At 44.6% G+C, this 23,170-nt stretch overlaps 2 protein-coding genes across 9 annotated transcripts in view; one reads left to right on the forward strand and one right to left on the reverse strand.

The window, feature by feature from the left end:
• Positions 1–11,492, reverse strand: part of DCLRE1C (DNA cross-link repair 1C) — a 48,980-nt gene extending 37,488 nt beyond the window's left edge. For 3 of the 5 annotated variants that reach the window (XM_043563537.1, XM_043563539.1, XM_043563538.1), the window contains exons 1-3: positions 11,385–11,492; positions 5,969–6,621; positions 1,984–2,035 (exon numbers count right to left, since the gene is read on the reverse strand). In XM_043563537.1, coding sequence (XP_043419472.1) covers positions 1,984–2,035; positions 5,969–6,180 — 264 coding nt within the window. In that variant the 5' untranslated portion in view covers positions 6,181–6,621; positions 11,385–11,492. Of the gene's footprint in view, positions 1–1,983; positions 2,036–5,968; positions 6,622–11,384 lie in introns of those variants that run through there. The other 2 variants (XM_043563541.1, XM_043563542.1) reach the window with 2 other exon arrangements.
• A 53-nt stretch (positions 11,493–11,545) lies between these two features.
• On the forward strand, positions 11,546–20,853 carry MEIG1 (meiosis/spermiogenesis associated 1). 4 transcript variants are annotated; one of them, XM_043563549.1, is made up of 4 exons: positions 11,546–11,657; positions 16,617–16,829; positions 17,193–17,359; positions 20,535–20,853. In XM_043563549.1, the coding sequence occupies exons 3-4, from the start codon at positions 17,222–17,224 to the stop codon at positions 20,661–20,663; spliced, it is 267 nt and encodes an 88-aa protein (XP_043419484.1). In that variant the 5' UTR covers positions 11,546–11,657; positions 16,617–16,829; positions 17,193–17,221; the 3' UTR covers positions 20,664–20,853. The 4 variants fall into 4 exon arrangements, 3 of the variants coding, with proteins under 3 accessions (XP_043419484.1, XP_043419485.1, XP_043419486.1); XM_043563550.1 differs by having other exon boundaries at positions 11,550–11,661; XM_043563551.1 differs by lacking the exon at positions 11,546–11,657 and adding an exon at positions 12,355–12,404.
• Positions 20,854–23,170: the final 2,317 nt, after the last annotated feature.

Here is a 23,170-nt window from a genome sequence, read left to right on the forward strand (position 1 = left end):
GCAAACACAAAGTAAATTAATTATGCATGCATTATGTACTTACTAAGTGAAATTCCTCCCAATTACCAAATGTACCAGTAGTCATCCCTAAATTAAACTATTTCAGAAGTTTAAAAAAAAAAGTGCAAAGGGACAACAGGGAAGCAGCAAATGAGAAACTACGGTGCCCTCCGACCTCTTCAAAAGCCGTTCCCCATCACTCTTCTGTGAAAGGTACATGATCAGATATGTCCGGCAAGATCCCATCAAATGAAGCTACCTCTCAAGAATGGAAACGGCTGTGGGGAACAGAAGGCTACTGTGTTTAACTTCATATAAGCCTGTTTCTTAGTGAGCAAAAATCAATTTCATGATAAACTTTAAAAATTTGAAAACAAAGCTCAGAGGTGAAAACTATAGTCTGCGGTAGACCATATTTTCCAAAGATGGCCACACTAATACATATCTCAACCGTACATGGTCTTTTTTCCAAAATGGAAATCCCTCCACTGACAGGAGGGGTCTGTTTTAACCTCCCCTTCAACCTGCCTTTGTAACCTACAGAACGTAATGAAGGAAGGTTGCACGGACGTTGGAGGCTATGTCTTCTGGGCAACATGGCTACCTGCTAACTTTCCCTGGGCGCATACACTTTTTAAGCCCCGAGTCTCTCTTTAAGAAGTTCAGCTATCTTGAAACCACCATGCTGAAGGTCTTTGCTAGTGAAAGAGATGCCCCAAAGCCCCAGCTGCCTGGTTCTTCTCAGCCTGGGTGTCAGACATTGAATGAACAAGCCTCCGGATAATGGCAGCCCCCATAGGACACCCTGCCAGGCAGAAACCAGCAACCCCCACTGCGCTCCATCAGAGTTCCTGACCCACAGAATATATGATTAGTTGTTTGGGGTAATTCATGACGCAGCAATAGATAGTTAAGACACGGGCCATAAAATCAGGCAGATCTGGCTGAAATCCGGGTCCTGCCACTTACTGGCTGCGTGACCTTGGGCAACTAATTTAATAATTTAATAGTCGTCACTATTATATCCGCAGTACCCAGTACAGTGCCTGACTCATCACAGGCACTCAAAGAAACTGCTGGACTAGTAAATTCCCCGTGCCTGGAATCAACACATATTAGCTATCATTCTCAAGAAGGCAGACTACAGATACCAGTTCACAGAGAAGACTGACACCCACCGGTTCTGAAGTTAACAAGTCAACGAGGCCTTTTCCAATACCTATCTTGAGATTTGTTATTGACATTTAGGCAATGCCTACAGGAAAATAATGTGGTAGTTTAGCTTTAAAATCCAAAAACAAGTGATTTTCTTCACAAGAGAACAACTAGTTATACACACAAGTGTACACACAGTCGGAGAAATAAAAATGAACACACTATTGCTGCACACCCAATAGCATGATGAATCCCACAAGTGTCATGTTAAGTGAAAGAAAACAAATAGAGGAGGAAATGATTCCATTTCCGCAAAGGTCAAAAACAGCCAAAGCTAAGCCCTGATGACAAAAAGTCAGACTACAGGTTGTCTCTGGGAAAGGAGGACTGACTGGGAGGAGGGACGGAGCTCTGTTCTGGGACACTGGTCCTGTTCTATTTCTTGATCCGAGTGGAAGCTTCACAAGTGTGTTCACCTGTAAAAGTTCATCAGATTGTACCCTTATGGTGTAAGTACTTTTCTGCGTGGGAAGCTATAGCTCAATTAAGGTGTTTACTTTAAAAAACATATACGGGGCACCTGGGTAGCTCAGTCAGTTAAGTGTCCAACTCTTGGCTTTAGCTCAGGTCAATAACTCTCGGTTTGTAAGTTTGAGCCTCACATCGGGCTGTACTGCTGCCAGCACGGAGCCTGCTTGGGATCCTCTCTCCCCCTCTCTGTCTCTGCCCCTCCCCTGCACACCCATGCTCTCTCTCTCTCCCTCAAAATAAGGAAATAAATTTTAAAACACACACACACACACACACACACGTAGCAAAATAAATTACCTGCACTCCAACCTTCTTTTCAAGGTAGGGGCTCTTAATCCTTTCATGTGATCTAAAAACAAAAAAATCAAAAATCATAAGCACATTTTTTTGAGAGGATTCCTTAGACCAAGCAAAAAGTTGGCTGCTCTTTTTAAGTTCCTTTTACGAGAAGATACACGAGAGGTCCACTTTTATAAGAGAACGGATTCAGATTCATGTGGGCCATTGGCTCTTTCTTCCGCAGCTGAAGAGGGCATCTGAAAACAGGCCAGGAACCACTAAAAGCTGAGCATCTCTGGCCACCATGTAAATGGAGAACGATCTCCTGCATCTTAGGACTAAGTCTAAATCACTCCGAGTAGCCACAGAAGAATGAGTGACCAGTCCCTCACTTCAGAACTGCTTCCAAACTTGACATTCTTCTTTCATTTCAATCCAGTCATCCTTCGGGCCACATTATCTGTGACCCATTCCATTCTGGTCACTTAAGTTAGTCTGTCTGGAAATTCGAACTTGCTTCCACAGATTCCTCCAGGAACTCTTTCAGGCTTAGGCCAGCATCAGAAGAGTTCCATTCCCTTCTCAGGGGTGTCTGGGTGGCTCAGTCAGTTAAGCGTCTGACTCTTGATTTCCCACAGTCATGACATCGAGCCCCACGTTGGGCTCTGCGCTGAGTGTGGAGTCTGCATGGGATTCTCTCTCTCACCCTCTCTCTCTACCCGCCTCAACTCACCCTCTCGTTCTTTCTCAAAATAAATAAATAAACTTTTAAAAAGGGAGGAAAAAAGAAGAATTTCATTCTCTTAGCCTGCTGTGACTACTGGGCCGAAAGGTGGTGGATTTCCATTCACACAGGCCTGCTCCACAGCTGTCCAAATGAACAGATAGACGGCCTTTAAAGAAAGATAACATTTAAACCAAACAGTACATTAAACATACAGTGCATTCTAATGCCTTCTGAATCTTCAGCATGGGAAGGATTGCTAGATAGCAATGATCACACCTTCTCAATTTACTTAATCAAACCAATCCCAATTATTCTAATTACCACCACGCGCGCGCACACACACACACACACACACACACACACACACACACCCTCATCAAATTACATGAACTCCAGAGAAAACAAGGCAGTCACCACACCCCACGTGGCAGAGCTTGACAGGACATGTGCCTGCACAGGACGGTTCACCTGCCCCCTCGGAGGGTGAATGTCCTCAGATCACTCCTGGCCCCAGGCTTTTAGGGCCTATGGGGGCATCCCAGGGCAGGACTTGCCGTTGGGATTTCCCAAGAATTTGTGCCATGGCAAAAAGAGGCTGAATCGGGACTTGGCTCCTCACTCCTCAACTAAATCAGCAGGCAGCACTCTATAGCTGTGCTCTATAGAAGGGGTTTTGTGTGACCTGTCATGCATTTCTGCCCAGAACCACACATACACAATCGTGGGGGGATTAGTTGGCTTGTGCTCTGCATCTGGCCTAGGGATCAGAACTGGCCTTTCTGTTCCTGATGCCAAGATGGATTAACTTGCCTCACCTCCTTGAGGCAGACCAGATCTATCTGGAATAGGTCAGGGAGGACGGAGAAATATGCAGATGCCCAGGCTCCTGAGGTTGTGAGATACAATAAGAGAAACAGAAAAACCAGCTCACTCAGGACTGCACTAGGCAAACCTCAGGACCAAGCGGAGATCACACACGGGTGGCATATGTACTGCCCTGGCGGGAGAGCTAGTTGGAAGCCTCACCAGAGTGGAGAACGCTCCACCCAGGAACCTCAACTGGGACTCCAACGAGGCTGTTCACCGAGGGCCTTCCCCAGGCAGAAGGTTGGATTTTGTGAGTACCCGATTTGATGTCTTAACTCTCCTCTGTTCTTCTCTATCCTTCTCTCCCTTTTATGGTTATATAAGTGTTTAATTCCATACATTCCTTTTGCTTATAAAAAGCTTTGCTCCAAGAACCAGAAAGTGCGGCTATCGTGAATGACTATTATTCAAAAGAAGCTGTTTTAATCAACACGCCCGAGGACCACTCCAGCTCCCTTCCTAACTGGCAGCCTAGAGCACTGGGCCAGTTTACTTTGTGCTAGGCCTGCACCCAGGGTCTCCTCTCCCCTTTTCCTGGACCAGATTAAGTCATCGCAAATTGTTCCCTAGAGGGGTCTTCTCCCACCCTGGCCCACTATTTCAGGCCGTGGGTCCCCTCTTGTCCTCCGCACCTTCCTGAGGCTTAGTAAAGCCCACCCTGAGCACAGCACTGGATGCCTGGTGGTCCACAAACAGGCATCGAGTGGTCCATGGGATCTGATATTGTATCAAAATGGGATGTTAATGTATCTATGTGATTTTTTTCTTCCAAAATCCATAGCGTTTGTCAGATATTCTGTATTAGTCTGCTCAGACTGACACAACAAAATACCATAGACAAGGCGGCTTAAAGCACAGAAACTTCCTACAGCTCTGGAGGCTCAATTCCAAGGTTGGTTTCTGGGGAGACACTCCTCCTGGCTTGCCACCTTCTTGCTGTGTGCTCACACAACCTTTCCTCAGTGTGAGTGAGTGTGTGTGTGTGTGTGTGTGTGTGTAGAAAGAGAGAAACCTCTCTTCCTCTTTTTATAAGGCCATCAATCTTAACAAATTAGGACCCCGCCCTTACAACCTCATTTCAGTTGCATTGTCCCCTAAAAGCCCCATCGCCAAATATAGTCACATGGGGGTTTAGGGCTTCAACATATGAAACTGGGGAGGGGGGGACGCACAATTCAGTCCACAGCACATCCAAAGAAATCTATGTCTCAGAAAGGTTAGAAGACCACCAGTAAGCAACATGGGAAATTTCTGAAAGCAGAAGTTCTTGCCCTTGATGAGTTTAACGTTCTGATTGAGTAAAAAGACACACATATGATTAGAGAACAGGAAAAGTTATTATAAACTGCTCAATAATACAAAGTCAGTTTCTTGTTTAACGTACAAACGAATGATCGAATGATCGTGACTTCAGATTCCTTTAGATGGATTCTTGCTTCAAACTCACTATTCGTAACATAAAGGGCAAGCCCCTAAGCCACACTTCAATCATGGTTATCAGGGTAAAACAGAGGTACCCCCACCCAGCAGTTGATTCACAATGAGAAACAAACCAAAAACAAAAGCATTACTCTGGAGAATAAGCAGAAAGACCCTCAAAGAGGCTCACAGTGCTATTTTGCAAAGGGAGAGAGCAAGTCCAGATTCTCCTCATTAATGTGATAATTGGTAGGTTCGAGCAAGAAAGCTGAGGCATTTCCCCACAATACTAACTTCAGCACATGAGATGTTAAAAATGGACAATGGTTGTGAAATTAGTGCTACTCCAGCTCTGGAGACTGGCCCGGATGTTTTAGAGACACCCCGCCTCTCCTGAAGCATCTAATCTCCAGGCTGTATCATTAGGGGTGACACTGAGGCTTAATCCCTAACCGTGTGCAACTGTGCAATCTTAGTATTCTGGTTGCCTCGCCTTACACGAATCCTTTATACTGGATGTGGCAAGAACATCTAAAAGGAGGGGCCGCTTGCACTTTGTAGAGCTCACAGACAGGATGTTTGTGAGTGAATGCACCTGCCTGATGGTAAGTGTTTGCGGGGTAAGGCGGAATTTCATCTGAAACTTGTCTTCTTTATAACACGGTAGCGAAGATGTGGAGGAAGAAGTGAGTAATCCTCGCTGACCTCTGACTGTGAGCTGCTAGGAGAACTACCACGAGAACCTAAGAGTTATGCCTGGTTAAACTGGCCCGGGTCAAGGCGCAACCCGTTGTACAGATGAGGAAATAAAGCCTCAGAGAAGTTGAAGAGCCAGGCTGGGGCAAGGTGCACTTGCTAGTCTCGGCCCTGGCCTCCCGAAGCCTGCACTCCCTGGCTGGAGCCCCCACCCGCTCCGGGCGGCTTCCCCGCGGGGCCCCGACCCTGGCAGCCCGCGTCCCCGGGGACGGGCGGCGAGCCACGCTCTCTCACCCTTGTGGCAGTGAGACAGGAAGTAGGCGCGGGCCTTCAGGTTCTCCCTGTCGAAGCGGTCTATGGAGATGGTCGGGTACTCGGCCATCTGTCCCTGGAAGCAACTCATAGCGCCCGCGAAGCCAGCGGAACCGGCCCCGACTCAGCCTGCGGAAACTGAGGTCTTCCCGGGCCGCGCCGCCACTTCCGGGAACCTGCCGCCGCCAAGCCATTGGCCGGCCGGGCGCAGCCACGTCCAATCAGAGGAGCCGTGCGGTGGTAGGGGCGGTGCCGAAGAGCCTCAGGGGAGACTCTGCGGCCAGCGACCCGTGGAGTTAAATATCGGAGCTGCCCACGCTGGGCTGGGACAACTGCAGTGCCTAGGGCTGGGGCGGCCGGCTAGGATCTAGGGTGCGGCGCGAAGAGGGTGGCGCTGCCGGGAACTTTGACTCAACACGGGTGACCTTCTGGTGCAGAGTGCCCGTTGTCTGTGCAGGAACGATAGCGCGAAGGGAAAGTGAACACCCGTAGCAGGTGCTCCACCCAAGGAGGCAAAGACACGAAGGGGGGTGTAAAGCTTCTCTTTGAAATCCGGCTGCGTTCCACCCCCTGCTTGTCTGAGAGCCTGAAAGCCGAGCTCAGTTCCTTCTTTCCGTCATCTTCCCAGTTTCTACCTTGGGGGATAACATGAGAATTGTATGAGGAAAAAATTGTATGTGACTCATGGTAGATTCAATAACTGTTAGTTCCCGCTTCCATTTATAATCTACAAACTGAGTGAGTGAACAATCCCTGATGATCACAACTCAGATGCGTGATCTTAGGGTAGGTAAGTAAAGATCCCAAGGATAGCTTATGGGTTGGCCTTCTGCTCTCCTTCCCCCCCAAGCCCCGCACCCCCGCCACCAGCCCACCACCCTTTTGAGCTACGTTTTTAGAAGTTCGAAGGATACATAAACGAAAAAGAAGTGGTGGGTGAAAAAGGATAGGTCTTAAGGGGGGAAGTTCTGGGATTTTTTAACCACCAAAACAACTTTATGAAAAGGTTTGTTAAAGCATTAAGAATCACCGAATGGCGAATGGGCCATTTATCGGGCCCCTTCCTAGCAAATCTGCTTTAAACACCTTGATATTAATACAAACACCTTGAACACTGTTGAGGTCTTGCTTTGTGCATACCATCGTTATAAGCGTTGCAGCGTTTACATCGACAACTAAGACGTGCCTTCAGGTACGTTTTCAACCCATTTGGAGACAACACCTTTGCAAAATATGGTGAACAAATGCTTCCACAGACGCACAAAGTAATATGGGGGAAAATCCAAGAACAATGAATTTTAAGCAGTGGAATCAGGAATCAGAATGCCAACCTCAGAGAATATCAGCATTTCCCTGCACCCTGGTCCTCAAAGTTCTATTCCAATTCTCATAAGAGGAAGAAAAAGAAGGGGAGGAAGAGAAAGAAGGGTGAGTGGGAATGGTATGACATCAGAATCACTCATTTGAGTAAAGCATTCCGCTAGTAAGCTGTTGCCAACACCTTTGATTTGGTATAAGATGGTTTGTCTTCGAATAAAGGAGGACTAAGCTGTCTACACCTAACACCAAGTTCTGCAGTGAGACTGGTACCTGGAGAATCTGGCGTGTCTACCTCGGCCAGAATTTGGAACTCCTGGCAAGGCAGGCCAAGATAATATTCATATTTTTCTCTATCCACTTATGTATCCTCCCTTCTTTCCATGATGGATACAGTATGAAAGCACAAAGGGAAATAGAGTCAGGATGAAGGGAGAAGATAGGTTAGGAAATAATGAAGATGGGTAAGCACAGCCCACAGACGTGCACACGTGTACTCTTGGGAGAAGTCAGCCAATTATTCGGCTCTTCCAGAGGGAGCCACAATCACTTACTAGGCTATAATATCCTCAGGTCAAAATAAACAAATTTTCAGGAGAAGCCAAATTTGCTGGATACTGCATCCCAAGAGAAATGCCTCCTGTAGCTGCTAGGAGAGAAAACTGAAATGCAGTCAACAGCATCAGCTACTGCTCTGTTTCCTCACTCCCCACTTGGGAATCTTTCTGCAATCCCAAGCTCTTTGGACTTCTAAGCCCTGGTTTGTCTCATCTCAAAAGGACTGAAAACAGCTACCAAGTGTATATTAAATACCAAAAAGGGAGTTCTTGAGGTAAGTGTAAGTCTTTGCCGGGAAATCACTAGCAGATATATTTTTCTTATTTTATAAGCTGTTGTCAATATAAATAAACTGGGTTATAAATCCACTATATTCTGTACTATTATTTTAGAAGAAATAGTGTCACACTAGGAAGTATGCCATGAGATATGTTTTTTAAAGAAGTGTATTTATGTGTTAGGGCTGCTATAACAAATTCCACAGACTGGGTGACTTAAGCAATGGAAATTTAATTGTCTCATAGTTCTGGAAGCTGGAAGTCTGAGATCATATTGTACTATACCATTTATGTAAAATTATGGAAAATGTGAAGTGATCGAAAGTGACAGAAAGCAACTCAGCAGTTGGTTGGGGGCACAGGAAACAACAGGTGTATGCATATGTCAAAACTTACCAAATTATATGCTGGTTAATATGTGCTATTTATTGCATTTCAATCATAGCTCAATGGACTTGCTTTAAAAATGTTTGGAGAATGTATGGGAGAATGTGGACAAAGTGAACAAGATTAGCAAGGATATCCCTTCTCTGGAGGAGTTAGGAAGATACTACATGGCTAACTCACATAGCAAGAAGGTGGCTTTGAAAAATCACAATGTATGTGTATTCTGCATTAGTTGCATATATCTCTCTACCACCAGTAGCTCTTCACCATTCCTCCTACTCTCAACCCTCTGATCAATTAAAAAGTGTTATTATTCAACTAAGAAAAAAGAAGGAAGGAGAGAAAGAAAGAAAGAGGAAAGGAAAGAAAAGAAAGGGAGAGAGAGGGGGGAGGGAAGAAGGAAGGAAGGAAGGAAGGAAGGAAGGAAGGAAGGAAGGAAGGAAGTCCACTGAAAAGTCCTGGAAAATGGTAGGTACTCAATAAATATTAGCTTTTATTATTATCTACTGAGCATCCACTAAGTGCCAGGCATTGTGCTGGAACCGGATGTACATAAAGGAATGAGCCATGGAACAAGAGCTTACAGTCTGGGAGAAGTAGAAACTCATGGAAATAAATGCAAGAGGTTTCACAAGTGCTTTAATAGAAGTGTGCTCAGAATGTGGTGTGGACATCAAGCAGAAGAGCTCAATTATGGAAAGGAATTTGCTATGGAAGAACTTATCAAACAAGGTGACCCTGAGTTCAGCTTCCAGGCCCAAGAACAGTTGAAGTCTGTTCTTCAGCAATGAGCTTTTTATTCAGTCTGGGAATTGCAAATAGTTCCTTTTAACCAAAGCACTAGGGGCAAAAGGGATAAAATAATAGGGACTTAACAGGGGAAGTCAAGGCTAAACTGGGTAAGAAGGGACCAGACCAAACCAAAGAGTGTAATTTGAGTGGCAGTGAGAAGCCTGGGTGGTTTGAAACAAGAGAGTGACAGGTGAGATCAGAACAAGTATGGACCCTGGAAGAGCTTCACCAACAGTATTTGGGAACCTGTTAGAAATGTAAAATCATGGGGCTCCTGGCTGGCTCAGTTGATCTCAGGGTTGTGAATTCAAGTCCCAGGCTGGGGGTGGAGCCTACTTAAAGTTGTTTTAAAGAATGCAAAATCTCAGGGCACCTGGGTGGCTCAGTTGGTTGGGCGTCCGACTTCGGCTCAGGTCATGATCTCCCAGTCCATGGGTTTGAGCTCCGCATCAGGCTCTGTGCTGACAGCTCAGAGCCTGAAGACTGCTTCGGATTCTGTGTCTCCCTCTCTCTCTGCTGCCCCTCTCCCGCTCAAGTTCTGTCTCTGTCTCTCTCAAAAATAAACATTAAAGAAACTTTGAAAAAATGCAAAATCTCTACTGTAGCCCAGATATGCTGAATTAGAACTCTCCAGCAATCTATTTTAACACACCCTCCAGGGGATTCTGAGTGTGAAAGCAATTTGAGTTAGAAAGAGCACTCAGGCAGTCTGGGGCAGGGCATCTCCATAGGAAGCTGCCACAATACGCCAATGGTGTGGAATCATTTATTCACTCAACAAACAGTCCCCAACCAGCTACTGTGTGCCAGTGACTATTCCGAACATTAAAGAGACCGCAGTGAGCAAAGCAGAGACAAACCTATGTACCAATGCAGTATACGTTCGAGTGGAAATCATTATCTATCATCTATACAGTCCCAGGTGCTGTCCTAAATGGTTTATATTTCTTGTGTCATCCTCAAAACTACCCTATCAGACAGGTACAGTTTTGTCTTCACTTTACAGTTAAGGAACCTGAAGTTCAGTCAATTTGGTTAACAAGATCTCTGTCTTTCTGGAAATCACATTCTTGCAGAAGATAAACAATAAAATTAAGAAATAAAGGAATTTAAACAGTATATGAGGTGGTGATAAGTGCTGTGGACAAAAGAAACACTAGAGCATAATAAGGGGTATAGAGAGCATGATGGGAGGAGTGAGCTAAAGAGATGGGGCTGGGAAAACTTGAAGAAGAGGAAGTCAACCAAGGGGATACATGGAGCAAGACCATTCCAGGCAGAGGCAAAAGCCACAACTAAGGCCTCAGTGTGGAAGCTAGGCTAGGAACTGCCAGGTCAGCATGGCTAGAGTGGAGTGATCCAGGGCTCCAGAGCAAGGGAAGAGAGAATCTTGTAAGGTTTTGCTGGGTTTTACTTTGCAAGATGGGGAGCCATCGCAGGACACAATCTGAATGATGTTTTAAACGGACTGCACTGATTGTTGCTTTGGGCATAGACGAGGGGAGACAAGAGAGACCTATTGGGGACTATCGCAATAACCAGAGTAGGGGGGAAACGGTGGTGGCTTGGACTCACTGGGAACAGAAAAGCCAACAATGACGGATAAAGAAGGCAAGGCAAAGAGTGGACTCTAGGACCCATTTACTGAAGGAGGAAGACTGTGGAAGGGGCAGGTTGCGGATGGGGTGCTTAGAGGCGGGGGCGGGGAGGGGGGTCTTGGATAACCAAGTGCATGTTGAATATAGGCTGGGTGTACAGGTCTGGAATTCAAAAAGAGATCTGGGCTGAGGAAATAAATTTGGGAGTTATAGGCAAATCGACAGTATTTTAAATAAACGAATAAAGGTAATGATACAGAAAAATCATGTAAGTTACGGGTGTTGGTTTTTGTAGGTTTACTAATTGTCAGGCACCATGCTCTACCCTGTGAATTGGTTAGTTCATTTAATTTCAACAAAACGAAAAGAAGCATGAGACAGACAGGACATATCTACTATCAGGAACCAAAATCGCCAACGGAATTCCGCCTGGGGCTGCAGAGGCAAAGAACACATTCGGCTCCTTACCTCTGCCTGGGATTCAGCCCTTGCAAGCCTCGCACCCTGGGGTCAACCGTGACTCTCCGAACTGGGTCCGCAGCCTAGCCCAGCCCAACCCTCGCACCTGCGCCCAAGGGCCCGCTCGCAGGGGGCGGGGCCGGAGCGCGGCGCTCCGCGTTGCTAGGAGACGCGAGCGTCGCCGAGGCCCCGACAGTTGGCCTCTCGCTGACCAGCCTGCGGATCCTGAGCACCTCCGCGCTCTCCTGCGAGCTCCCGGGAGGGGTGCCTCGGCCTCTCCAGGTCGGTAAGCGAGGGTAACCACGGAGAGCCTTACCCAGCGCGGGGGGGTGGGGTGGGGGGGGTGGGGGGTGGACCCGTCCCGAAGGGCCCGCCCCCTCCGCTGCTCCCGTCCCGGCCCCGCCCCGGAAGCCTCGGCTCCGCCCCTTCCGCTCTGGCATGCCCTGTGGTGGCTGAGATTTGTGCTGCTGGCGTTTGTATTCTCCCTTATAGCAATGGTCTTTATTTGATATTTCTTGAGTTTCAGAATCTTATTTTCCAGTAGCTTCCAAGCCGACCCGCGTTTTCTGGGGCTTGAGGGGCTGCTATTCTGGGGTCTCCTTTCAGAGTTGTGCGGACCAGCCATTCGACCTCCTGTTAACAGAATTCTTTCTCCGTCTCAGCCTTATGTAGCACATTTACCTTACATACAAAATTGGTGATTTCTGGCAGAAGAAAGGTTTGAGAGGCTGGAGAAGGCAGGTCAGCTGGGGGGGGACCCAAAAGGAGTGGCTTTACGCTGAACAAATGCAGATTAGCCCGCCTAGACCATAGACTGCAAAGGCATTTTTGGGAAACCAGTTTTTTCAGCTGACCACCCCCCCCCAAAAGTGGAGGGAAGGGAGGGATAACTGACGTCAGAAACCTTCTAAATTCTTTCTAACGTTTATTTTTGAGAGAGAGACAGTGTGAACAGTGGAGAGGCAGAGAGACAAGGAGACAGAATCCGAACCAGGCTCCACGCTCTGAGTAGTCAGCACAGAGCGCGAGGTAGGGCTTGGGCTCAGGGACCGCAAGATCATGACCGACACTTAACTGACTGAGCCACCCAGGCGCCCTGTCAGAGACCTTCTAATGAGACCTTTTTAAGGTTCCAGAAACAAGCCTAGGGGTGTTTATTGATTGGCTCCTTTGCCCTATGACGGTGCGTCTAAGAGCAGAAAAAATTAAAGTAGGGAAAGAAATGGAAGATTTGGGATGCTAATGCTCTTGGGGTTTTAATACCGCTAAACGGAAAAAGCACTTTTCAGAGCAAAAAAAGGAAGTGAAAAGGACTTTTGCTTAGAAGAGAGCTTAAGCCTAAATGTCCATCAACTGATGAATGGATAAAGAAATTGTGGTTTATATACACAATGGAGTACTACGTGGCAATGAGAAAGAATGAAATCTGGCCCTTTGTAGCAACATGGATGGAACTGGAGAGTGTGATGCTAAGTGAAATAAGCCATACAGAGAAAGACAGATACCATATGTTTTCACTCTTATGTCGATCCTGAGAAACTTAACAGGAACCCATGGGGGAGGGGATGGAAAAAAAAGAGAGAGAGAGAGGTTAGAGTGGGCGAGAGCTAAAGCATAAGAGACTCTTAAAAACTGAGAACAAACTGAGGGCTGGTGGGGGGTGGGAGGGAGGGGAGGGTGGGTGATGGGTATTGAAGAGGGCATCTTTTGGGATGAGCACTGGGTGTTGTATGGAAACCAATTTGACAATAAATTTCATATATTTAAAAAGAAATAGAAGAGAGCTTAAGATGGTTGGTACATCAAAGGCTTCTACTATTAGATTAGAACCTTAGATCATCCAGGATTTGATATAGCTGATTTTGTTTAAATACATGTATAAACCTTAATACTGTCTAATAAAATTCAATTTTTACAAAACTAGAAAGTCAGGCATTGCCATTTCCTGTTTCTGTAACTACAACTTAATATTATGAAGATCGAATCTATTTTATAGTATTTTTTTTTGCCACAATTCTCCGCGAAGTAAACCTCTAAATTTCAAAGTGTTGAATGTTGCTAGCGGAATTAATATTACCACTGAACTTCCAAGGATTACTGAAATACTTAATCGAAAAATTGTAAGTTGATCTTTCCCAATTTTAGTTTCATTCTGTTTTTTTAATAAGTAGAAAGAGAGACAAAAAGGTAGAGGAGAGATTTGCACCACCCCTACATAGTATAGTTTCAGGAGCCGCTGGGGTTTCTATTATGCTGAAAATGCATTTATGTTCCCTTTGGCTACTGTGGGAAAACAAAGTTTTGAAATGCCTAATATGTCTAGAAGATGCATATTTCTACTGGGGTGGGGGGTGGAGGAAGGTTACTCCTCCAGTACAACCAAATGCAGCATATTTTCTCCTCTTCTATTGAAAGCATTTTTCTGTTTACAGTTGACATGATTGCTTTGTTTGAAAGTGACAAAAGATTACATAGATGACATTCAAGAAACTATTTTTTGAATGAATACGAGTAAATAAAAGTGTTTTGTAATGTATCAAAAAGCCAAGCGTAAAGCCAAAATGCCTTGGGGTAAAACAAAGTATGATTGTGCCACAACTTTTAGAAAATGTGCTTGATCTGTAAAAGCAGTATAATACAGCCACTAAATTCATGTAACAAACATGGCTAATTGTGAAAGTATTTTTATACGGTGAATTTGTACCTTTTCTCCTTTTGTTTCTTCGTGTCATTTTGGTATGAAGAAAAGATTATACATAGTCATATATATTAATGGATTATCAGGCTGTATCACATCTGTCCAACTCACTGTTGGTCATATCTAGTGTATTGTGCAGCAAAAACAGTGAGCCTCCCATTACAATGAATGGAAACAAACGGCAAATGTTTCCTTGAAATATGTCACACTTACTGTTTTGTGGGGTATTCCAAATTTTACATAAATTCATACAATAACATAACGAAGTATTGACTTAAGGTACATTGTGAACCTAAACCTAATGAATAAAGAAGGGCTAAGTTTTTTAAAAGTCCAGTATTAACAATCCCTTAATTTTCTCTGGCCTGGGCATGTTCGTAATGCACGCTGGGAGAAAACCAAACAAGACTCCTGATATATCCATTTGGGTGGGTGCTACTTTCATCAGAGTGAACTGTGTAACTCAAAGGACTTCATTTTAATTCCTTTAAATCTGGAACTAAGCCCAAACAACTGTGAGAATTATGGTTTTGGGACAGAATGTAAATGCCATAACTTTTAGAATACTAAGTAAGAATGCAACAAGAATCTACAGGAGGGAGGAAGAAGCATTGGACAAACTTGCTTATTTTTCATAGAAGAATCAGTTGGTACTTGTGTATGATTGACATACAGAGTTCAAACAAATGACTCTTAGCCTCCTAACAGTCTCCATTAATCTATTTTTATTAAGTAGGCAGAAATTTTTAGGCCACATCTTTCACATTGAGGAAATACTTACCTGAAATTCAGTGATTCCATCAAGTTTACTTCCATTTCCTACTTTCCCCTCCCTGTTGAATCCAGGCTGAGCTAAATTTGTTATACTTGTAAGAACATTGACCATAAGACTCTTTTTCATAAAACTTTTAAAGTCTGTTCTTCCAACTCATGCTTAGGATGATACTCACCGATGTTAAGGATGGACACTTCTAACTGATGTGATGATTATTTTGACTTTTCTTTTTTTGGACTTTAATGTATTTCTTGACTTTGTCAACACACAGTAGTTCCCCACCCCCTTATTCATGTATCTGGGAGATACATTCCCAGACGCCCCAGTGGATGCTGGAAACCAAAGATAATACCAAACCTTGTATATTCTGTTATTTTCCTGTACATACACATCTGTGATACAGTTCAATTTGTAAACTAGGCACGGTAAGAGATTAATAACAATAATAAAGTCGAACAATTATTACAATATATTTTTAAAAGTTATGTGAGGGACGCCTGGGTGGCTCAGTCGGTTAAGTATCCGACTTCAGCCCAGGTCATGATCTCGCAGTTTGTGAGTTCTAGCCTCACGTTGGGCTCTGTGCTGACGGCTCAGAGCCTGGAGCCTGCTTCAGATTCTGTGTCTCCCTCTCTCTCTGCCCCTGCCCCACTCACACTCTGTCTCTCTCTCTCTCTCTCAAAAATAAAAATACACATTAAAAAATACTTTTAAAAAAGCATGTGAATGTGGCCTGTCAAAACATATTTTCCTGTACTCTTTTTTGTGATAATGTAAGATAAACTGCCTATATAATGAGATGAAGCAAGGTGAACGACACAGGCATTGGGATGTAGCGCTAGGCTACCACTGATCTGACATTGCGTCAGAATGAGGACCCTCTGCTTCCAGACCGTTTGACTGCAGAGAGCGAAGCCACAGGTAAGGGGGAACTGCTGCAGTGAGTATTTGTCATTGCAATTGAAAAAGTTCAAAAAATAAGAATGGCACCTACTTTATGAGGCCCAATCTGAATGTATTTCAGCCAATGGAAACATATTTTAATAGAAGAATGAATTCAAGGAATCCTGGTGGAAATTCTGGGCACTTTATTTCAGTTAACTGATGCATTTTGGTAATAAGATGACACTGGGAAAACAAATGCAAGATTATGTCTTTGAAAGGGCCGCCTGGGTGGCTCAGTCGGTTAAGCGTCTGACTTCAGCTCAGGTCATGATCTCATGGTTCGTGAGTTCAAGACCCACCTCAGGCTTTGTGCCAACAGCTCGGAACCTGGAGCCTGCCTCAGATTCTGTGTGTCCCTCATTCTCTCTGCCCCACCCCCTCTTATGCTCTGTCTCTCTCTCAAAAATAAATAAACATTTTTTAAAAATTTTAAAGAAGATTATGTCTTGGGGCGCCTGGGTGTCTCAGTTGGTTAAGCGTCCGACTTCGGTTCAGGTCATGATCTCACAATTCTTGAGTTCAAGCCCCACAGTTCTTGAGTTCAAGCCTGCTTCAGATTCTGTGTCTCCCTCTCTCTCTGCCCCTCCCTGCTCACTCCCTCTCTCAAAAATAAATAAACTTAAAAAAAATTAAAAAGAAAAGATTATGTCTTTGAAAAACTGACTATAGAAGTTAGGTGAATAGACAACTGCATGCACTAGAGTTGAATGTTTGAACTTCAAAAGCTATTGGTGACTGCTTATTTTGTTGTAAAATCAATGATCTCAGTATCCTAGTCATACAGCTTTCACGGACTTTGTATTCGTCTGTCCTTTCACATCAGGCTGTCGCAGGAGCAGGGGCCCAGTGACCACCTGAGCGAATGGACTAGAGTGACTGGGATGTCTCCAAGTAGTGAAGACATGCAAAAAAGAGGAAACCACTGCTTCCCAGAAAGAAGAATAAGAAGACAGTAAGAAGATTGATCTTACCTTCCCTTTTCAGGAGAAAGAAAAAGTGGGAGATTCAGTTTCGAATATAATCAAATGGAACAGGGGTGAGATATTTTGACAACCTACTGAGTAGTTAAAAATGAGAGTGTGACTTCAGAAATGTTGTAAACTATTGCCCAGAACACCTGAATTAGTATAGAGCCTTTAGCACATCACACTCTGAATGCGGTTTTATTTGATGAAGAAATAAAGGCAGTTCTCTATGTATCTTTCAGGATTTATTTTATTTCCAGAGTAGAGCATGAATCCTTCTCAATCTTAGAATGGAATGCTTAGAATTTAATATACCTAGTGGGATTCTCCACTTTCCAATTTTTTTTTTAAAACTCTACTTTTGTTCATTCTTAAAGGGACTTTCAAAGTTGTCACGGTTGTGCTCTGTTAATGTTGTTTTAAACATCTTTCAGAAATAATTGCTAATAAGACTTCTGTAGCCATGGCTAGTTCTGACGCGAAACCCAAATCAGTAAGTCGTGCCAAAAAATGGTCAGAAGAGATAGAAAATCTGTACAGGTTTCAACAAGCAGGATATCGGGATGAAACTGAATATAAACAAGTGAAACAAGTTTCTATGGTAAGACTTCTAGCTAAACCTGAATTCTAAATATTTAGTGAAAAGTATTAAAATCAAACAAAGAACCAGAGAATAACTAAAAGGGAGGCCTACTCCAATTCTCTCATTTTACTGACGAGGAGATTGAGGCCCAGAGGAGTGATTTTCAGGCAGACTGGAGGCAGAGGTGGTCCCTCAGCATGGGAACATTAAGAACTTTCTAGCTCTTATTGAGCAACCGTGCTCCGCTAAATGAATCATTCCTGTAATCCACAAAACTAGCGTCTTTTCCCCTTACTCAGGTAATTCTATTACCAGATATTCAGTTTGTTGTGTAATTATTATTTGTTTCAGGGTTTGTTTTGTTTTGTTTTGTTTTTACCACGAGTTATGAAGAGGCTAGATTCTGTTTATTATGGAGATTATAGGTGACAAAAAAACTATTTGACTCCTGACTTTGGTTGTGCATCACATTCCCACCTCAATAACGTTGTGATTGAGATAAAATCAGATTTAAGAGAACACGAAGAACATCCTTGAAGGGGAAGTCCCACAAAGCGAGAGGGGGATGTGTGATGTAGGGAAGAACACACCTATTCACTGTGTGACTTGCCAATTTTGAAGAGGTCTTGCATTTCACTTTAGTATATATTTATTGCATACAAACTGTTGGGAAGGAGAGCATTTCACCCGGATCCTCTTTGTTCTTTTCGCTGGTCTAATCATTAAATTGACACAAGACAGATTAACAGGAGAAAAAATAAATTTCATCTAATTTCATACGTATGAGGGCCCCAGAGATATGAGACCCAAAAAGTGACCAAAGCAGGCTGTTGATATACCTTTTAAGACAAAGAATTGATAAATGCGTGGAGAACTAACAAGACAAAGTAACGGGCTTGAGTACTGATTAGTGGGGAAACTAAGCCGAATTTGTTTACATTGCCCTGTTGGCCCTGAATTCTCTGTCTGTGGGGATAAGGAGGCCTGTCTACCTCCGGGTGCAGGGAGGGTAGCTGTCACACGGGAGATTTATTCCTGCTTTCAGAGGGACAGAGAGGAGACTCAGAGTGTCCTTCGTGCACCGGTTGTGACTTTAACTCAAAACAATCAGATGCCAAAGTGGCACGTTCTGGCGTGGCATGTCACTACCATGTGCACATTTCTGTGCCAGCTGCTTTAGGAAATAACAATAGAAGTGAGCACCCGACCTTAAGAAATGGGGTCGGCTAGTAGGAAGAGAACCAGATTTGGAATCTGTCTGTCCAGGGTCTGCATCTGGGCTCTATGTCTCATAAGCCGGGTAATCCTGAACAAGGTTCTCAACTTGGCTGAGCTCAACAGTAGAATGGTGACGGCAGGGCCCTCTTTAGAAAACAGTCACAGGTATTAAATGAAATCACGTGTTTGAAGTGCCTGACATTGTAGGGCTTAATAATTTGTTGAGCGAATGAATGCTAAGTGTTTAATGAATTATGGCTTTTATTATTCTTATAACCTTGGAGTCGAAGATTAAAAATGACAAGAACAGTCAAACTTTATGCAAGTCAGAATATGCATACCTTTAAAAAGGAAGCACAGGAATTTCGAGGAAGACAAAATCGCTTCCTTTGGGGGACAGTCCTCCAAAATGGTTCCATGTCCCTAGAGACATCTGCAGAAGACCTTGAAGGTCGGACAGGATGGTAACTGAAGGCTTGCCTCGATTGGCATGTCTCTACCAGCATACGGAGGTCTGAAGAATTTGAGCAGAGTTCTCTTTCCTCACCTGAAGCACATGTCCTTTTGGGACACAAACGCTATTAGAGCTTATTGACCTCCCTAGCTAGTCCTGAGGACCATGCCACTCTGTTCTAGTCACAAAAGTGAAGCTTTCCTAGGCTGAATGGGAATCATCAAGGCCAAGAAGAAAAAATTATAAAATACCAAAGGAGTATTTAAAATGACTAGAGGTTGATGAGCACAGAACCAGCACAGCTGTTTGGAGGCTCATCCCATATACAGTGGCTATTTCTTAACTGAATGAGATGGTTTTGGGGAACCTAGTAAGTGAAACATAACCTGCTCCTGGCCCCCAGAGGAAGAGAGTTATAATGACGTCTTGAGAACACCCTCCTTTCTCTGCTGGGGACAATGGAGGCTATGAAAAACAAGCTTTACCTAGTAATAGGAAGCATTGATTTTTTTCCTATACTGTATGTCAGAAAGTCCGCCAAGGTTTATCAGCTATGCTGCTACCTATTTTTGCTAATTCTTAAATAAATGAGACAACAGAAGAAAATGAAAATGCACAACTAGAAAATAAAGGCAGGCATTCCTTTGTATTCATGATGTTTTCCTATTCCAATGGAAACGTGTGACTTATGGGTGGGGCCAATGAGAAGTGATGAGCTGCCTGTAGAGATGGCGGTGAAGAAGAGGGTTTGATAATCTAAACCACAACGCCTGAATAATCAGGTTTTGACAATGATAGAGTAGATCTTACAGAATCCAGAAGAAACATACAAACAATGACCGCAATGCACTGACCCGATCGAGAAAGCAGAACACGAATTTGGAGAGGAAGCGGAGAAAGATGTCCCAATTAGGTCAAGCCAAATGATAAAGTAAGCAAGCCAATATGGCATCTGAGAAAGAATAGGGGGGAGGGGCGGCAAGAAAGGTGAAAATCAAAATCACGACCTCAAATTTCTATCAAAAAATGGGTTTCAAGCTGAACTTGTGAGGTGGACGTGAGGAATGCATATGCACCTGCGGTGCCAAGACTCTGGCTGCTTCCATTTGACATTGCTGTGCTGTCAATGTCCAGCACCAGAGTGGAGCCTGAGCCTAATCTCCTCCTCAGGCATTACTTTTAGAAGTCAGGACGTAGTACTGTCCGAGATAACTTGTAAACCTAAGAAAAATAAAGTTTAGAGTATTTTGAATGTTTCATCTTGGCCACTGAGTAGAAATTTAAATCTAGAAATTGGGATCTAGAGAGAAGCACCCGATTAGTTGTTTTGCAGTAAAGGGAGGCAACTTATGATGTGTCTGAGGTGTGTATAATACTGTCTCGAGAAATCAAGTATTTTTAGATTTAACTTTATGCTTTAACTCTTGGAGGTGAAGTATACTGCTAACTATTTGACAGTAAAATACTGTATCAAAATAAAACCAACGTCACAGTGTTTGTCTTTTGGTTTCTGTTGTGCAGGTAGATCGCTGGCCAGAGACCGGATACGTGAAGAAACTTCAGAGAAGGGACAATACTTTCTATTACTACAACAAACAGAGGGAATGCGATGACAAGGAAGTCCACAAAGTGAAAATTTATGCTTACTAGCCTTTGTTCTCTGTTACTCGTCCCTACTTTTTAAGAATTCATTGTTCTGTTCTACATCATGTAAATGTCATTTCACAAAATAATTCAAAATGCAGACTTCAGTCGAATGTTTTGAAACACAAAAGCCATGAAACCTGGTATCAGTCATCCTGTTCTATTCCAAAATATAATTGCAGGAACATTAAAATTGTGCCTGTCTTGGTCCTGTTCTTCCAACTATCTTAACTGAGGAAGAGTCACCATTATGCACAGAAAAAGCCAGCCCCATTCGAAACCACTCCAGTGCCTCCGCTAATATGTTAATGTACTCCACAGCCCCCCACCCCCACCCCCGCCTTTACCACTGGCCAAGACCACTCCTCTGAATTGGCGGATCTGCGTCTTGTGGCCCGAGGGCTTTCTCTCGTCTCTGGAGTCCTTTGCATCTTGCTGAGTTGACTGGAAATGCCCTGGGAGCAGCCCTCAACCAATGACTGATGGGGAGGCGGTGCATAAGAGCCCCAGCCACCAGGTACCTCAGAGGAACCCATCTGAGGGGTGTGTTTTACACCAGCACCCAGCCTCCCAGCAGGACAAAGCTTCGGTCGCAGGCAGCAATGTCTGACTGTCTCACATAGTCTGTTGGCGGTCTCCCTTCCTTCCTGCTCCCCACACTGCCTGCCAGGGGTTCCTTTCCTCCTGAATCAGCTGCTTGTACCTGGAGCCTCGTCCTAGGGTCGGCTTCTGGGCTCCCAATCGAGACATCTTCTGTTTGTTTGGGGTTTTTTTAATTTTTAATTTAAATTCTAATTAGTTAACGTACGGTGCAATATTGGTTTCAGAAGTAGAGTGCGGTGATTCATCGCTGACAGACAACAGTCAGTGCTCATCGTAACAAGTGTCCTCCTTAATGACCATCATCCATCTAGCCCAGTCCCCATCTCCCTCCCTCCATCAGTCCTCAGTTTGCTCTCTATTGTGAAGAGTCTTTTATGGTTTGTTTCCCTCTCTCTTTTTTCCTTTTTCCCACATGTTCATCTGTTTTGTTTCTTAAGTTCCACATGTAAGTGAAATCATATGGTATGTGTCTTTCTCAACTTACTTCACTTAGCGTAATACACGCTAGCTCCATCCACATCACTGCAAATGGCAAGATTTCATTTTTTTTAGAAAGCGAGAGAGGGCATAAGCAGAGGAGAGAGGCAGAGTGGGGAGAGGGAGGGAGAGAGAAAGAGAAAGAGAGAGAGAGAGAGAGAGAGAGAGAGAGAGAGAGAGAATCTTAAGCAGGCTCTGTGTTCAGTGAAGAATCCAATGTGGGGCTCGATCTCATGACTGTGAGATCATGACCCAAGCCAAAATCAAGAGTCAAACACTTAAACACTTAACTGATTGAGCCACCCAGGCGCCCCTTGATTTCTTTTTGGTGGCTGAGTAATATTCCATTGTGTGTGTGTGTGTGTGTGCATATACATATATATGTATATAATATATATACATTATATATATATAATTTTTTTAAGATACAGAAGCCCAGAGGGGCCATGTGATTTCCTCCAGTGTGCTTAATTTAATTTTATTTCTTTTGATGTTTATTTATTTTTGACAGACAGAGGATGAGCATGGGAGGGGCAGAGAGAGAGAGGGAGACACAGAATCCAAAGCAGGCTCCAGGCTCTAAGCTGTCTGCACAGAGCCCAACTTGGGGCTTGAACTCATGAACCACGAGATCATGACCTGAGCCGAAGTGGGATACTTAACCAGCTGAGCCCCCCAGGCACCCCTCACCCTCTGAAGGGTGAGCTCTCTGAGAGTAAGGCTTTGCTTTCTCCCCTGCTGGATTCCACAGAGTACAGAATACAGGGTCTGACAGGCTCCATACAGACTGTTCTCAAATGAGGGAACTGACTGCCGGCTCCACACACATCCTCCTCCCTGCTTCGGGCCCCCACTTCTCTGTCTGGCACCCCCTGACCGTCCCCATCAGCTTGCAGAAGAGGGGCTGGGACCCCTCCATGACTTGGCCCCCTAGACAGGCTCTCAGCAAGGAGAACAGTCATCAGGAGCCACCTGCCACGTCCTGCAGCACATCAGATGCCCGTTGGTGCCTCCTCCCCGCAAGTCCTGGGGACCCTCGGGCCCCCTTGTCACGGGGAAGAGTTTAGAGCTGGCAGGAGAAGCGTCTCCTACCCTTCCCAGATCAGGGGATTTCTCCTGCCTCCAGCTCCTACGTTTTGCTTTGAATTGCCTCCCTCTGGTCTGGGTTTTGTCCTACTGTCTTGACCCCAGATCCTTTCCTCTCTGCAGGGATGACTCTTTTGGATGGTGTGTCGGGCTCTTTAATTCAGAGCGTCTTTTCCCCCAGAGATACTGTTCCTCCCATTGCCCCATGGCCCGTGCGCAGCCTGCAGACTGAGGTCGCCCGAATTCCCAAGCATTGGCAGCTTCCAGGAGACCATGACCGAGCGCGGGCTTGCTCCTTGAGGGCGAGACTGGATACCAAGCCCACGGTGCGTAACGTGGGGGTGCTG

Source organism: Prionailurus bengalensis, chromosome B4 (assembly GCF_016509475.1).
Source record: "Prionailurus bengalensis isolate Pbe53 chromosome B4, Fcat_Pben_1.1_paternal_pri, whole genome shotgun sequence".
Classification (NCBI taxonomy): domain Eukaryota; kingdom Metazoa; phylum Chordata; class Mammalia; order Carnivora; family Felidae; genus Prionailurus; species Prionailurus bengalensis.